General features: G+C 54.1%; 1 protein-coding gene across 1 annotated transcript in view; it reads left to right on the plus strand.

Annotated features, from left to right (window-relative positions):
- The window catches only part of LOC140455304 (kelch domain-containing protein 3-like), a 24,276-nt gene extending 13,463 nt beyond the window's left edge, over positions 1-10,813 (plus strand). Inside the window, exons 2-4 of the mRNA XM_072550074.1 lie at positions 4,730-4,803; positions 5,298-5,376; positions 9,119-10,813. Coding sequence (XP_072406175.1) covers positions 4,730-4,803; positions 5,298-5,376; positions 9,119-9,185 — 220 coding nt within the window. The 3' untranslated portion in view covers positions 9,186-10,813. The remainder of the gene's footprint in view (positions 1-4,729; positions 4,804-5,297; positions 5,377-9,118) is intronic.
- The last annotated feature ends 3,508 nt before the right edge of the window (positions 10,814-14,321 follow it).

A 14,321-nucleotide genomic window follows, 5' to 3' on the forward strand; every position in this document is an offset into this window, starting at 1 on the left:
TATAACACTGGGGTACAGTACTGGGGTGGGGACAGGTCTGTCACTGTATAACACTGGGGTACAGTACTGGGGTGGGGACAGGTCTGTCACTGTATAACACAGGGGTACAATACTGGGGGGGACAGGTCTGTAACTGTAAAGCACTGGGGTATAGGACTGGGGTGGAGACAGGTGGAGACAGTCCTGTACCCCAGTGTTATACAGTGACAGACCTGTCCCCACCCCAGTACTGTACCCCAGTGTTATACAGTGACAGACCTGTCCCCACCCCAGTACTGTACCCCAGTGTTATACAGTGACAGACCTGTCCCCACCCCAGTACTGTAACTCAGTGTTATACAGTGACAGACCTGTCCCCACCCCAGTACTGTACCCCAGTGTTATACAGTGACAGACCTGTGCCCCACCCCAGTCCTGTACCCCAGTGTTATACAGTGACAGACCTGTCTCCACCCCAGTCCTGTACCCCAGTGCTTTACAGTGACAGACCTGTCCCCCCAGTATTGTACCCCAGTGTTATACAGTGACAGACCTGTCCCCACCCCAGTACTGTACCCCAGTGTTATACAGTGACAGATCTGTCGTCACCAGTACTGTACCCCCGTGTTATACAGTGACAGACCTGTCCCCACCCCAGTACTGTACCCCAGTGTTATACAGGGACAGACCTGTCCCCACCCCAGTACTGTACCCCAGTGTTATACAGGGACAGACCTGTCTCCACCCCAGTACTGTACCCCAGTGTTATACAGTGACAGACCTGTCCCCACCCCAGTACTGTACCCCAGTGTTATACAGTGACAGACCTGTCCCCACCCCAGTACTGTACCCCAGTGTTATACAGCGACAGACCTGTCCCCACCCCAGTACTGTACCCCAGTGTTATACAGTGACAGACCTGTCCCCACTCCAGTACTGTACCCCAGTGTTATACAGTGACAGACCTGTCCCCACCCCAGCACTGTACCCCAGTGTTATACAGTGACAGACCTGTCCCCACCCCAGTGTTATACAGTGAGAGACCTGTCCCCACCCCAGTACTGTACCCCAGTGTTATACAGGGACAGACCTGTCCCCACCCCAGTATTGTACCCCAGTGTTATACAGTGACAGACCTGTCCCCACCCCAGTACTCTACCCCAGTGTTATACACTAACAGACCTTTCCCCACCCCAGTACTGTACCCCAGTGTTATACAGTGACAGACCTGTCCCCACCCCAGTACTCTACCCCAGTGTTATACACTAACAGACCTTTCCCCACCCCAGTACTGTACCCCAGTGTTATACAGTGACAGACCTGTCCCCACCCCAGTACTCTACCCCAGTGTTATACACTGACAGACCTGTCCCCACCCCAGTACTGTACCCCAGTGTTATACAGTGACAGACATGTCCCCACCCCAGTACTGTACCCCAGTGTTATACAGTGACAGACCTGTCCCCACCCCAGTACTGTACCCCAGTGTTATACAGTGACAGACCTGTCCCCACCCCAGTGTTATACAGTGACAGACCTGTCCCCACCCCAGTACTGTACCCCAGTGTTATAATGTGACAGACCTGTCCCCACCCCAGTACGGTACCCCAGTGTTATACAGCGACAGACCTGTCCCCACCCCAGTACTGTACCCCAGTGTTATACAGTGACAGACCTGTCCCCACCCCAGTACTGTACCCCAGTGTTATACAGTGACAGTCCTGTCCCCACCCCAGTACTGTACCCCAGTGTTATACAGGGACCGACCTGTCCCCACCGCAGAACTGTACCCCAGTGTTATACAGTGACAGACCTGTCCCCACCCCAGTGTTATACAGTGAGAGACCTGTCCCCACCCCAGTACTGTACCCCAGTGTTATACAGTGACAGACCGGTCCCCACCCCAGTACTGTACCCCAGTGTGATACAGTGACAGACCTGTCCCCACCCCAGTACTGTACCCCAGTGTTTTCCAGTGACAGACCTGTCCCCACCCCAGTACTGTACCCCAGTGTTTTCCAGTGACAGACCTGTCCCCACCCCAGTACTGTACCCCAGTGTTATACAGTGACAGACTGGTCCCCACCAGTACTGTACCCCAGTGTTATACTGTGACAGACCTGCCCCCACCAGTACTGTACCCCAGTGTTATACAGTGACAGACCTGTCCCCACCCCAGTACTGTACCCCAGTGTGATACAGTGACAGACCTGTCCCCACCCCAGTACTGTACCCCAGTGTTATACAGTGACAGACCTGTCCCCACCCCAGTACTGTACCCCAGTGTTATACTGTGACAGACCTGCCCCCACCAGTACTGTACCCCAGTGTTATACAGTGACAGACCTGTCCCCACCCCAGTACTGTACCCCAGTGTTATACTGTGACAGACCTGCCCCCACCAGTACTGTACCCCAGTGTTATACAGTGACAGACCTGTCCCCACCCCAGTACTGTACCCCACTGTTATACAGCGACAGACTGGTTCCCACCCCAGTACTGTACCCCAGTGTTATACAGTGACAGACCTGTCCCCACCCCAGTACTGTATCCCAGTGTTATACAGTGACAGACCTGTCCCCACCAGTACTGTACCCCAGTGTTATACCGTGTGAGACCTGTCCCCACCCCAGTACTGTACCCCAGTGTTATACAGCGACAGACCTGTCCCAACCCCAGTACTGTACCCCAGTGTTATACAGTGACAGACCTGTCCCCACCCCAGTACTGTACCCCAGTGTTATACAGTGACAGACCTGTCCCCACCCCAGTACTGTACCCCAGTGTTATACAGTGACAGACCTGTCCCCACCCCAGTACTGTACCCCAGTGTTATACAGGGACAGACCTGTCCCCACCAGTACTGTACCCCAGTGTTATACAGTGACAGACCTGTCCCCACCCCAGTACTGTACCCCAGTGTTATACAGTGACAGACCTGTCCCCACCCCAGTACTGTACCCCAGTGTTATATAGTGACAGACCTGTCCCCACCCCAGTACTGTACCCCAGTGTTATACAGTGACAGACTGGTTCCCACCCCAGTGTTATACAGTGACAGACCTGTCCCCACCCCAGTACTGTACCCCAGTGTTATACAGTGACAGACTGGTTCCCACCCCAGTGTTATACAGTGACAGACCTGTCCCCACCCCAGTACTGTACCCCAGTGTTATACAGTGACAGACCTGTCCCCACCCCAGTACTGTACCCCAGTGTTATACAGGGACAGACCTGTCCCCCACCCCAGTACTGTACCCCAGTGTTATACAGGGACAGACCTGTCCCCACACCAGTACTGTACCCCAGTGTTATACAGTGACAGACCTGTCCCCACCCCAGTACTGTACCCCAGTGTTATACAGTGACAGACCTGTCCCCACCCCAGTACTGTACCCCAGTGTTATACAGTGACAGACCTGTCCCCACCCCAGTACTGTACCCCAGTGTTATACAGTGACAGACCTGTCCCCACCCCAGTACTGTACCCCAGTGTTATACAGTGACAGACCTGTCCCCACCCCAGTACTGTACCCCAGTGTTATACAGTGACAGACCTGTCCCCACCCCAGTACTGTACCCCAGTGTTATACAGTGACAGACCTGTCCCCACCCCAGTACTGTACCCCAGTGTTATACAGTGACCGACCTGTCCCCACCCCAGTACTGTACCCCAGTGTTATACAGTGACAGACCTGTCCCCACCCCAGTACTGTACCCCAGTGTTATATAGTGACAGACCTGTCCCCACCCCAGTACTGTACCCCAGTGTTATACAGTGACAGACCTGTCCCCACCCCAGTACTGTACCCCAGTGTTATACAGTGACAGACCTGTCCCCACCCCAGTACTGTACCCCAGTGTTATACAGTGACAGACCTGTCCCCACCCCAGTACTGTACCCCAGTGTTATATAGTGACAGACCTGTCCCCACCCCAGTACTGTACCCCAGTGTTATATAGTGACAGACCTGTCTCCACCCCAGTACTGTACCCCAGTGTTATACAGTGACAGACTGGTCCCCACCAGTACTGTACCCCAGTGTTATACAGTGACAGACTGGTCCCCACCAGTACTGTACCCCAGTGTTATACAGTGACAGACTGGTCCCCACCAGTACTGTACCCCAGTGTTATACAGTGACAGACTGGTCCCCACCCCAGTACTGTACCCCAGTGTTATACAGTGACAGACTGGTCCCCACCAGTACTGTACCCCAGTGTTATACAGTGACAGACCTGTCCCCACCAGTACTGTACCCCAGTGTTATACAGTGACAGACTGGTCCCCACCAGTACTGTACCCCAGTGTTATACAGCGACAGACCTGTCTCCACCCCAGTCCTGTACCCCAGTGCTTTACAGTGACAGACCTGTCCCCCCCAGTATTGTACCCCTGTGTTATACAGTGACAGACCTGTCCCCACCCCAGTACTGTACCCCAGTGTTATACAGTGACACACCTGTCCCCACCCCAGTACTGTACCCCAGTGTTATACAGTGACAGACCTGTCCCCCACCCCAGTACTGTACCCCAGTGTTATACAGGGACAGACCTGTCCCCCACCCCAGTACTGTACCCCAGTGTTATACAGTGACAGACCTGTCCGCACCCCAGTACTGTACCCCAGTGTTATACAGTGACAGACTGGTCCCCACCAGTACTGTCAGCTCTGTCTCCATGTTTTCGTGTCCAGCCTCTGCCCACTGTAGCCCGTTATATTAACGTCTCTCTGTATCTCTTCTACAGCCCATGCCCAGAGCAAGGAATGGGGGACGAGTTTAACTTGATGGATCACTCTGACCTGTACATCCTAGATTTCAGTACGTAAGAATCTGCCTACTGTGTGATATATACGTTTCAACTGATTTGGAGAAGAATCGAATGGGAAATTGTCCAGCCAGTGGTCTGTGGTCTACACTGTTTAATCCTGTGTATTTTGGGAGTGGGGATGTTTTATGTAACACACATGGGAGTTTCATTCCTATTTAGATTGCTCTGGTAAGAATATGGTGACAAGAGCACCTTGTCGATGCCGTGACTCTAAAGTATCGAGGGTGTATTGATTCTGAATCTCTACCTTTTCATTATTGCTGGAGAATCAGACTGGCCGTTGAAGTATAGAACTCGTCAGGACAGATCCAGGAATCCCTGATTTCAACGGCCCGACAAGATCGGCTGTAGCTGGAAGTGGGTGTTGTTGGGGTCGGATTGCTCAAGGGCTGCCCGTGAGCATTTAGCCCCAGTAACTGGAGTTGGCACTCTCCCCTGGTGATGCTGCTAAACGTCTGAAGGATTTGCTTTGGTTGTTTATCAGGTCCAAGTCTGAAGACCTTATGCAAACTAGCTGTGATTCAGTACAGCTTGGATCAATCTGCCCTCCCTCACGACATCCGGTAAGTTCACTCCTCTTTGTTGCTCCTCTGCTATCTCTCGATGAGATGCAAGTCTTTCCAAACAGTCGATATTTTCAGCCACATTGAGCCCACTAACCCTTTCCTGCCAAGTGCAGAACCTTCACGTCGTTAACGAGTCACCAAAAACCTCTTGCCTTTTTTTAAAAAGAGGGGGCAATATGACCAGGTGAGTTTCTGGAGCAGATGTGACTTCCTAGCTGAAAATCTTCGAAACAAAACCCTGTGAGAATCTGAGGCAAAAACACATTGCTGGAGAATCTCAGCAGGTCTGGCAGCATCTGTGGGGAGAGAGAGAGAGAGAGAGTTAAACTTTCGAATTCAGTGAGCCTTCATCAGAGCTGAAAATAACTGGGAAAAGTTATAATTAGGATGTTTAGATTACTTACAGTGTGGAAACAGGCCCTTCGGCCCAACAAGTCCACACCGACCCTCCGAAGCACAACCCACCCATTCCCCTACATTTACCCCCTCACCTAACACTACGGACAATTTATCCAGGCCAATTCACCTAATCTGCACATTTCTTTTTGGATTGTGGGAGGGAAACCGGAGCACCCAGAGGAAACCCACACAGACACGGGGAGAGTGTGCAAACCTGGGATTGAACCTGGGTCTCTCGCGCTGTGAGGCAGCAGTGCCAACCACTGTGCCACCGTGCCAACCACATAATTATGATGGTGAGGGAGTGGGGATGGAATGGAGCAGATAGAGATGAGGACCAGAGAGAGAGAGAGAGAGAGAGAGAGAAGGATCAGGCAAACAAGTCCAAGGAAGGCACCATTTGGTCATCCCAGTGCAGTCTGATTCCTGCTGGACTCAAAGTTTGGGAGAAGATTTGTAGCTCGGGTGCTCGTTGTTGTGGTTCTGTTCGCCGAGCTGGGAACTTGTCCTGCAAATGTTCCGTCCCCTGTCTAGGTGACATCCTCAGTGCTTGGGAGCCTCCTGTGAAGCGCTTCTGTGATCTTTCCTCCAGCATTTATAGTGGCCTGTCTCTGCTGCTTCCGGTTGTCAGTTCCAGCTGTCCGCTGTAGTGGCCAATATATTGGGTCCAGGTCGATGTGTTTGTTGATAGAGTCCACAGATTCAATCCACAGATTCAATCAATAAGCACATCGACCTGGACCCAATATACCGGCCACTACAGCGGACAGCTGGAACTGACAACTGGAAGCAGCAGAGACAAACCACTACAAATGCCGGAGGAAAGATCACAGAAGCGCTTCACAGGAGGCTCCCAAGCACTGAGGATGTCACCTAGACAGGGGACGAAACGTCTGCAACACAAATTCCCAGCTCAGCGAACAGAACCTGCTGCACTGTTAGTCCCCAGTCCCAACAGCTTAATGAAGAGACCACTGCAATGTCTGCTTATCTCTTCAGAATTATCTCATTTCCTGTCACCAATCACTGTCTGTCTGTCCTGGTCTAAGTGACTGTCAGTTCCTGGGATCTGGTTTCACACTCTGGTAACTGCCCCCTACCTCCCTAATCCAGCTGTGACCCAGGTACCCGCTCCCTGTCGTAGTTAATCAGATCAATCAGAGTTCATGTTTGCCCAGGCACTCTCTCTGCACTGCCCTCCTCTCTAACCCACAGTCCCCCCCCCATCCCCCCCCCCGATACCTTGTCCTGCTATTTCCATTGACAGTATATCCCCACCTGCTTTTATCCGGAACGTTCTATATTGATTGCTTTGCTAGTAATGAGTTTCCAAGTTCTCTGTTTGTGACCATGGTCCTTCCAAGTTGATTTATTGTGGGTTTTAAGCTGTGGTTTCCCAATTTGCAGTCCCCTCCCTCCTCCTTGCCACTTCTGTGTGTTCACATTCTCGTTGTCTCGTTCCCTCGTTCCCTCGTTCCCTGCGTGTGTCAGTAATCACAGCTCCCTCCAAAGCTCTCACCTCAGGACCGTGCTGACTCACTGTGTGCTTCTCACGGTGTAGGATTGACTTCTCTCAAGTACTTCATTGGTGGGAGACCGCTTTGGCACACTTGGAAGTGCAATATTTTCTGTCCTTTGTGTTGTATTTCTCTATCTCACACTCTCTCCTTTCTGCCCCGTCATTTTCATATTCTGTATTTCTCAATATACTTCTCTCTCTCGGGGAGAAAGTGAGGACTGTAGATGCTGGAAAAGGGCTGATGCCCGAAACGTTGATTCTCCTGCTCTTTGGATGCTGCCTGACCTGCTGCGCTTTTCCAGCAACACATTTTCAGCTCTCTCTCTCTCTCTCTCTCTCCCTCTCCCTCTCTGTCTCTGTCTCCCTCTCTGTCTCTGTCTCCCTCTCCCTCTCCCTGTCTCTCTCTCCCTCTCCCTCTCCCTGTCTCTCTCTCTCTCTCTCTCTCCCTCTCCCTCTCCCTCTTTCTCTCTCTCTCTCTCTCTTTCTCTTTCTCCCTCTCCCTCTCCCTCTCTATCTCCCTCTCCCTCTCTGTCTCCCTCTCCCTCTCTGTCTCTCTCTCCCTCTCCCTCTCCCTGTCTCTCTCTCTCTCTCCCTGTCTCTCTCTCCCTGTCTCTCTCTCTCTCTCTCTCTCTCCCTGTCTCTCTCTGTCTCCCTCTCTCTCTCTCTGTCTCTCTCTCTCTCTCCCTGTCTCTCTCTCTCCCTGTCTCTCTCTCTCTCCCTGTCTGTCTCCCTCTCCCTCTCTCTCTCCCTCTCACTCTCTCCCTCTCCCCCCTCTCTCTCTCTCCCGCCCCTCTCTCTCTCTCCCCCCCCCTCTCTCTCTCTCCCCCCCCCTCTCTCTCCCCCCCCTCTCTCTCTCCCCCCCCTCTCTCTCTCTCTCTCACCCCCTCTCTCTCTCTCTCTCCCCCCCCTCTCTCTCTCCCTCTCTCTCTCCCTCTCTCTCTCTCCCTCTCTCTCTCTCTCTTTCTTTCTCTCTCTCTCCCTCTCTCCCTGTCTCTCTCTCTCTCTCTCTCATGTCCTCAGTAATTACAAGTTTAGATTTTCAAACAAAGCGTTGATGAGCAAGTAATTACAACTAACAAGGCAGTTTTAATGAACGCTGTCATTAGAATTCACAAGTTCCAGTTAATAAGACACAAGGTGGCAAATGAACCATCCTGAATAATTAACAAAACTATGACAGCAGTACACAATACACAATAGACAGACAATAGGTGCAGGAGTAGGCCATTCTGCCCTTCGAGCCTGCACCACCATTCAATATGATCATGGCTGATCATCCTCAATCAATCAGTATCCTGTTCCTGCCTTATCTCCATAACCCTTGATTCCACTATCCTTGAGAGCTCTATCCAACTCTTTCTTAAATGAATCCAGAGACTGGGCCTCCACTGCCCTCTGGGGCAGAGCATTCCACACAGCCACCACTCTCTGGGTGAAGTAGTTTCTCCTCATCTCTGTCCTAAATGGTCTACCCCGTATTTTTAAGTTGTGTCCTCTGGTTCGGGACTCCCCCATCAGCGGAAATATGTTCCCTCCTGCCAGAGTGTCCAATCCTTTCATAATCCTATACGTCTCAATCAGATCCCCTCTCAGCCTTCTAAACTCAAGGGTATACAAGCCCAGTCGCTCCAGTCTATCAGTGTAAGGTAGTCCCACCATTCCAGTAATTGACCTCGTGAGCCTACACTGCACTCCCTCAATAGCCAGAATGTCTGTCCTCAAATAGTAAGTTGAAGTATATGTTACTGTTAGGTGTGGTGTTTCAGTATTTGCGAACTGTTGCTGATGGATGGAAGTGACGCTGTTGTATCTCATTAACAGGTGGGAGCTGACTGCAATGACCACAAACAGCAATATTAGCCGGCCAATCTTCGCCTCTCATGGCTAACCACTGTCTTCTCATTGACTCAGCTCCTCGACACTGTTCCTCATCTGGAGGGAGGGAGGGAGGGAACGTTCTGAGGTGGGGTGGGAGGAGACCGAGACGATCAAATATGCAAACATCACTTTTGACACCAAACACGAAACAGCCCCCACCCTCCCAGTTTGGAATCTGTTTGGAAGTTTGCATTAATGTTGTTTTGCACAGAGCCGGAATGCTGCAGTGATTGAGTGATCTGAAATTTATATTTTGGTGTGATGACAGGAGAATGCATCATCTCCCTGCTGGTCACTGTGGGGGTTTGAACACAGAACTTGCCTTGGATGCTTTTACCTAAAGGTGCTCTGATGAATATACCTCACGTTTACGGTTAGTCGCTTTTCCAGAGGCTCCCTGCACCGAGGGACAAGTTGTGGCTTTTCTTTCTCTGGGAAACCGTCCTGTAGGCCCTGGAGGAAGGGCGAATGTAGAAATTACAAACGGAAGTCCGTTCCGTTCCCACCTCCCGGCTGACTTGGTTAGCAATCCCGTATGAACAGGCTGACCACTCCGAGTAGCACCTCACCTTGAGTCTGCCTCTGAGTGTCACCTCCTGCCTGTTTCACACGATCCTCGTCCCTCCTCACTTCCCCAGGATCGGGGGGGGGAGGGGGCTGACACCCTGAGACTGGGACATCCCACTCTGACAAAACCCGGCGTTCAAAGCCCAGCTGGGAACAGCCGCTGACCAATGGAGTTGTTGCTCAAAGAGGGGACTGAGAGGTCTCAGCAATAGCAGATGTACCTCCCCATCAAGGTGTTGTTTGTAAGCCCGTACCTGACGCCAGGTTTCCCTGTTCCGACACTGTCCTGTTGTCATGTGGGATCCTGTCTGGTTCGGTGACTCGGTGCCCCCTTCACTCCCGGAGGGAACAGTATCCTGATTCCAGGATTTGGAGACTGGCCTCAGTCCCAGTGACCCGGATTCAGAGAGAAGCTGAGCTCAGCTCAGTGCAGTCTATCCACCTTTCAGCAGGTCGGGGGGTGGGGGGAAGGGGGGGGACAGGGGGGGTTACTGGTTTATGTAATGTTGCTTCCTGCTCCTGAATCTATGGCTGTAGGTTAATACTGGTGTCACTGACTGTGTACAGGCCTTTACTGTGAGCACAGTTATTAACTACAGGAGAAGGGTTTCTACACATCCTGATGATGGCAATGAGGTAGCTTTTGGAATCTGATGGTCAATTACACCCCCCTGAGCGCCTGGTGTGGTTTCTCTTGGTCGATGCACACACTGATCTCTCCCAGGCTTCAATCTGCGTTGGCCTTCCCAGCCGTGGTCTGGACTAGCTGCAGGCCAGTTCTGAGTGGACAGTGGAACCATCTGCAGGAAATGGAAGGGAGCTGGTGACAATCCGAGCATTGAGCAGAGTCCTGCAGTTCATGATCCCAGACTGGTTACTGGGTCACGGCAAACGCTGCATGTCTTTGTAAGACACCGATTCGGCCTCCAGCTCCTGTGATTATTGTCCATCTCTGAAAACTCTCAACATCCAGCCTACAGCACCAATCACTTCATCTTTGACTTCTCTTTTTGTAAAAACAGATTTGTCACTGCACTTGTATATAAAAGAAATAAAGCTGGCATTTTATGACCCAGGGTGGGTTTTTTCTGTTTTGTTCTGGGTGTGAGAGAGAGAGAGCGTTTGTTGGGTTATAGGGCTGTGTCACTGCTCCAGTAAGTGCTATGCAGACCTCTCTTTGAGTCTGTTCCACAAGACCAGGAGGAGATAGTTTAGCTGTTCCAATTGATCATTACATGGTGTGTGTCAGAGCCCCTTCACTATCACTGCACCTTTAACACCAACCAACATCAGCGTCACCTTCTACTGACCCTTTAACCCCAGGGGGGAGTAGCTGCTCTCTCCCCGACCCTGTCCATGCCCCTCATTATCTTACACCCCTCGATCAGTCCCCCCTCAGCCGTCTCTGCTCTGAAGAAACCAGCCTGAGCTTCTCCAGCCTCTCTCCATCACTGAGATACTCCGTCCCAGAGAGTGTCCTGGTGGATCTCCCTCTGTATCTGTGCAGTCAGCTTTCCATCTTTCTCACTCTCTCTCACACACTCACACTCTCTGTCTTTCACTCTTTCTCTCTCTCTCTCTCACACTCCCTCTCTCTGTCTTTCACTCTTTCCCTTTTTCTCTCCCACTCTCTCTCTCTCTCTCTCTCTCTCTCTCTCTCCTTCTCTGCCCTTACCCCCTGCTTACCTCCCACAACAGCGATAGTGTCCCCCTTGTCCTTACCTACCATCCCATCAGCATCCACATCCAGAGGGACATTACCTGCCATTTCCGCCACCTCCTGCGAGATGCCCCCACCCGACAGATATTCCCCTCCCCGTTCTTTGTCAGCTTTCCACAGGGACCATTCTATCTGGGACACACTGGTCCATCCTTGCTCCAATCCTAACACCTCCCCACAGCATCACGGCACCACCCCCTGCAATCAGCAAAGGTGTAATCCCTGTCTGTGATCACTCACAGCAGCTTCTGGTCCCCACTCTATAGGAGGGATGGGATTGTCCTGGAGGGGGTGCAGAGGGGGATCCACCAGGACACTGTCTGGGAGGACACTGTCTGGGACGGAGTATCTCAATGATGGAGAGAGGCTGGAGAAGCTCAGGCTGGCTTCTTCAGAGCAGAGAAGGCTGAGGGGGGATTGATCGAGGGTGTAAGATAATGAGGGGTATGGACAGGGTCGGGAGAGAGCAGCTACTCCCCCCTGGGGTTAAAGGGTCAGTAACAAGGGAGCATCATTTTAAGGTGAAAGGCAGGAGGTCCAGGGGGGATTTGGAAATGATTTTCAGCCCAGAGGGTGGGGGGGTTGGGAATGTGCTGAATGGGGAGGGGGGGGGGAGAGCCTGGGGTTGAGGTAGGAATCCTCACCACCCTTTAAACAGAGTACTTCATGTGGCGTAGCATTCAGGGCGATGGGGTTAGTGTGAGAAAGTGGGACTAGTTTAGGTTGGTCAGCACTGACCTGATGGACCAAAGTGTTTTATGACTCTTCCCTCCTCCCTCCTCCCTCTTCCCTCTTCCCTCTTCCCTCTTCCCTCTTCCCTCCTCCCTCCTCCCTCCTCCCTCCTCCCTCCTCCCTCCTCCCTCTTCCCTCTTCCCTCTTCCCTCTTCCCTCTTCCCTCTTCCCTCTTCCCTCTTCCCTCTTCCCTCTTCCCTCCTCCGTATCCACAGCCCCCCCAGCGTACCTTCCAGGTGAAGCAGAGATTTACCTGCGTTTCACTGAATCCAGTCTCCTGCATTCCCCGCTCACAATGTGGTCTCCTCTACATTGGGGGAACGTAGACTTGGTGACCACTTCACAGAACATCCAAGTTCTGTCTGCCAAAAGGACCCTGAGCTTCCAGTTGCCTGCCACTTTAACACCCCTCCCCCTGCTTCCTGGTCAATATATGTGTCTCTGCTTGCTGCAGTGTTCCACCGAAGCTCAGCACATGCTGGAAGAACTGCACGTCATTTTTCTGCTTAGGGACTCTACAGCCCTCTGCACCAATATTGGGTTCAAGAAATGTCAGAGCCTGATTCTCTCTTCCATGTTTGCACCCTACCCCACCCCACCCCACCCCCACCGTACCCCACCCCCACCCCACCCCACCCTACCTCGCCCTACCCTACCCTACCCCCACCCCACCCCCCACCCCACCCTACCCCGCCCTACCCTACCCCCACCCCACCCCCACCCCCGCCCCACCCCACCCCCACCCCACCCCACCCCCACCGTACCCCACCCTACCCCACCCCACCCTACCCTACCCCACCCTACCCTACCCCACCCCCACCCCACCCTACCCCGCCCTACCCTACCTCGCCCTACCCCACCCCACCCCCGCCCCACCCCACCCCCACCCCACCCCCACCCCACCCCCACCGTACCCCACCCTACCCCCGCCCCACCCTACCCTACCCCACCCCACCCTACCCTACCCCCACCCTACCCTACCCCACCCTACCCCACCCTACCTCGCCCTACCTTACCCTACCCCACCCCACCCCACCGTACCCCACCCTACCCCACCCTACCCCACACTACCCCACCCCACCCCACCCTACCCCACCCCACCCACCCTACCCCACCCTACCCCACCCTACCCCACACTACCCCACCCCACCCTACCCCACCCTCCCCTACCCTACCCCTACCCTACCCTACCCCACCCTACCCTACCCCACCCCACCCTACCCCACCCTACCCCACCCCACCCTACCCTACCCTACCCTACCCTACCCCCCCCTACCCTCCCCTACCCACCCTACCCTACCCCACCCTACCCCACCCTACCCTACCCTACCCTACCCTACCCCCCACCCTACCCTACCCCACCCCACCCCACCCCACCCTACCCTACCCCACCCTACCCCACACTACCCCCACCCCACCCTACCCCACCCTCCCCTACCCCACCCTCCCCTACCCTACCCTACCCTACCCCACCCCACCCCACACTACCCCACCCACCCTACCCCACCCTACCCCACCCTCCCCTACCCTACCCTACCCTACCCTACCCCACCCTACCCTACCCTACCCCACCCTCCCCCACCCTACCCTCCCCACCCCACCCTACCCCACCCCACCCCCCCACCCCACCCCACCCCCCCTACCCTACCCTACCCTACCCCACCCTACCCTACCCTACCTACCCTACCCTACCCTACCCTACCCCACCCTACCCCACCCCCCTACCCCACCCCCTACCCCACCCCACCCTACCCCACCCTACCCCACCCCACCCTACCCACCCCACCCCACCCTACCCACCCTACCCCACCCTACCCTACCCACCCCACCCTACCCTACCCCACCCCACCCCACCCTACCCCACCCCACCCTACCCTACCCCACCCTACCCTACCCTACCCTACCCCACCCTACCCTACCCCACCCTACCCTACCCCACCCCACCCTACCCCACCCCACCCAACCCTACCCCACCCTACCCCACCCCACCCAACCCTACCCCACCCTCCCCTCCCCCACCCTCCCCTTCCTACCCCACCCTACCACACCCTACCCTACCCCACCCTACCCTACCCTACCCCACCCTACCCTACCCTACCCCACCCCACCCTACCCCACCCCACCCTA

Source organism: Chiloscyllium punctatum, chromosome 3, assembly GCF_047496795.1.
Source record: "Chiloscyllium punctatum isolate Juve2018m chromosome 3, sChiPun1.3, whole genome shotgun sequence".
NCBI lineage: Eukaryota > Metazoa > Chordata > Chondrichthyes > Orectolobiformes > Hemiscylliidae > Chiloscyllium > Chiloscyllium punctatum.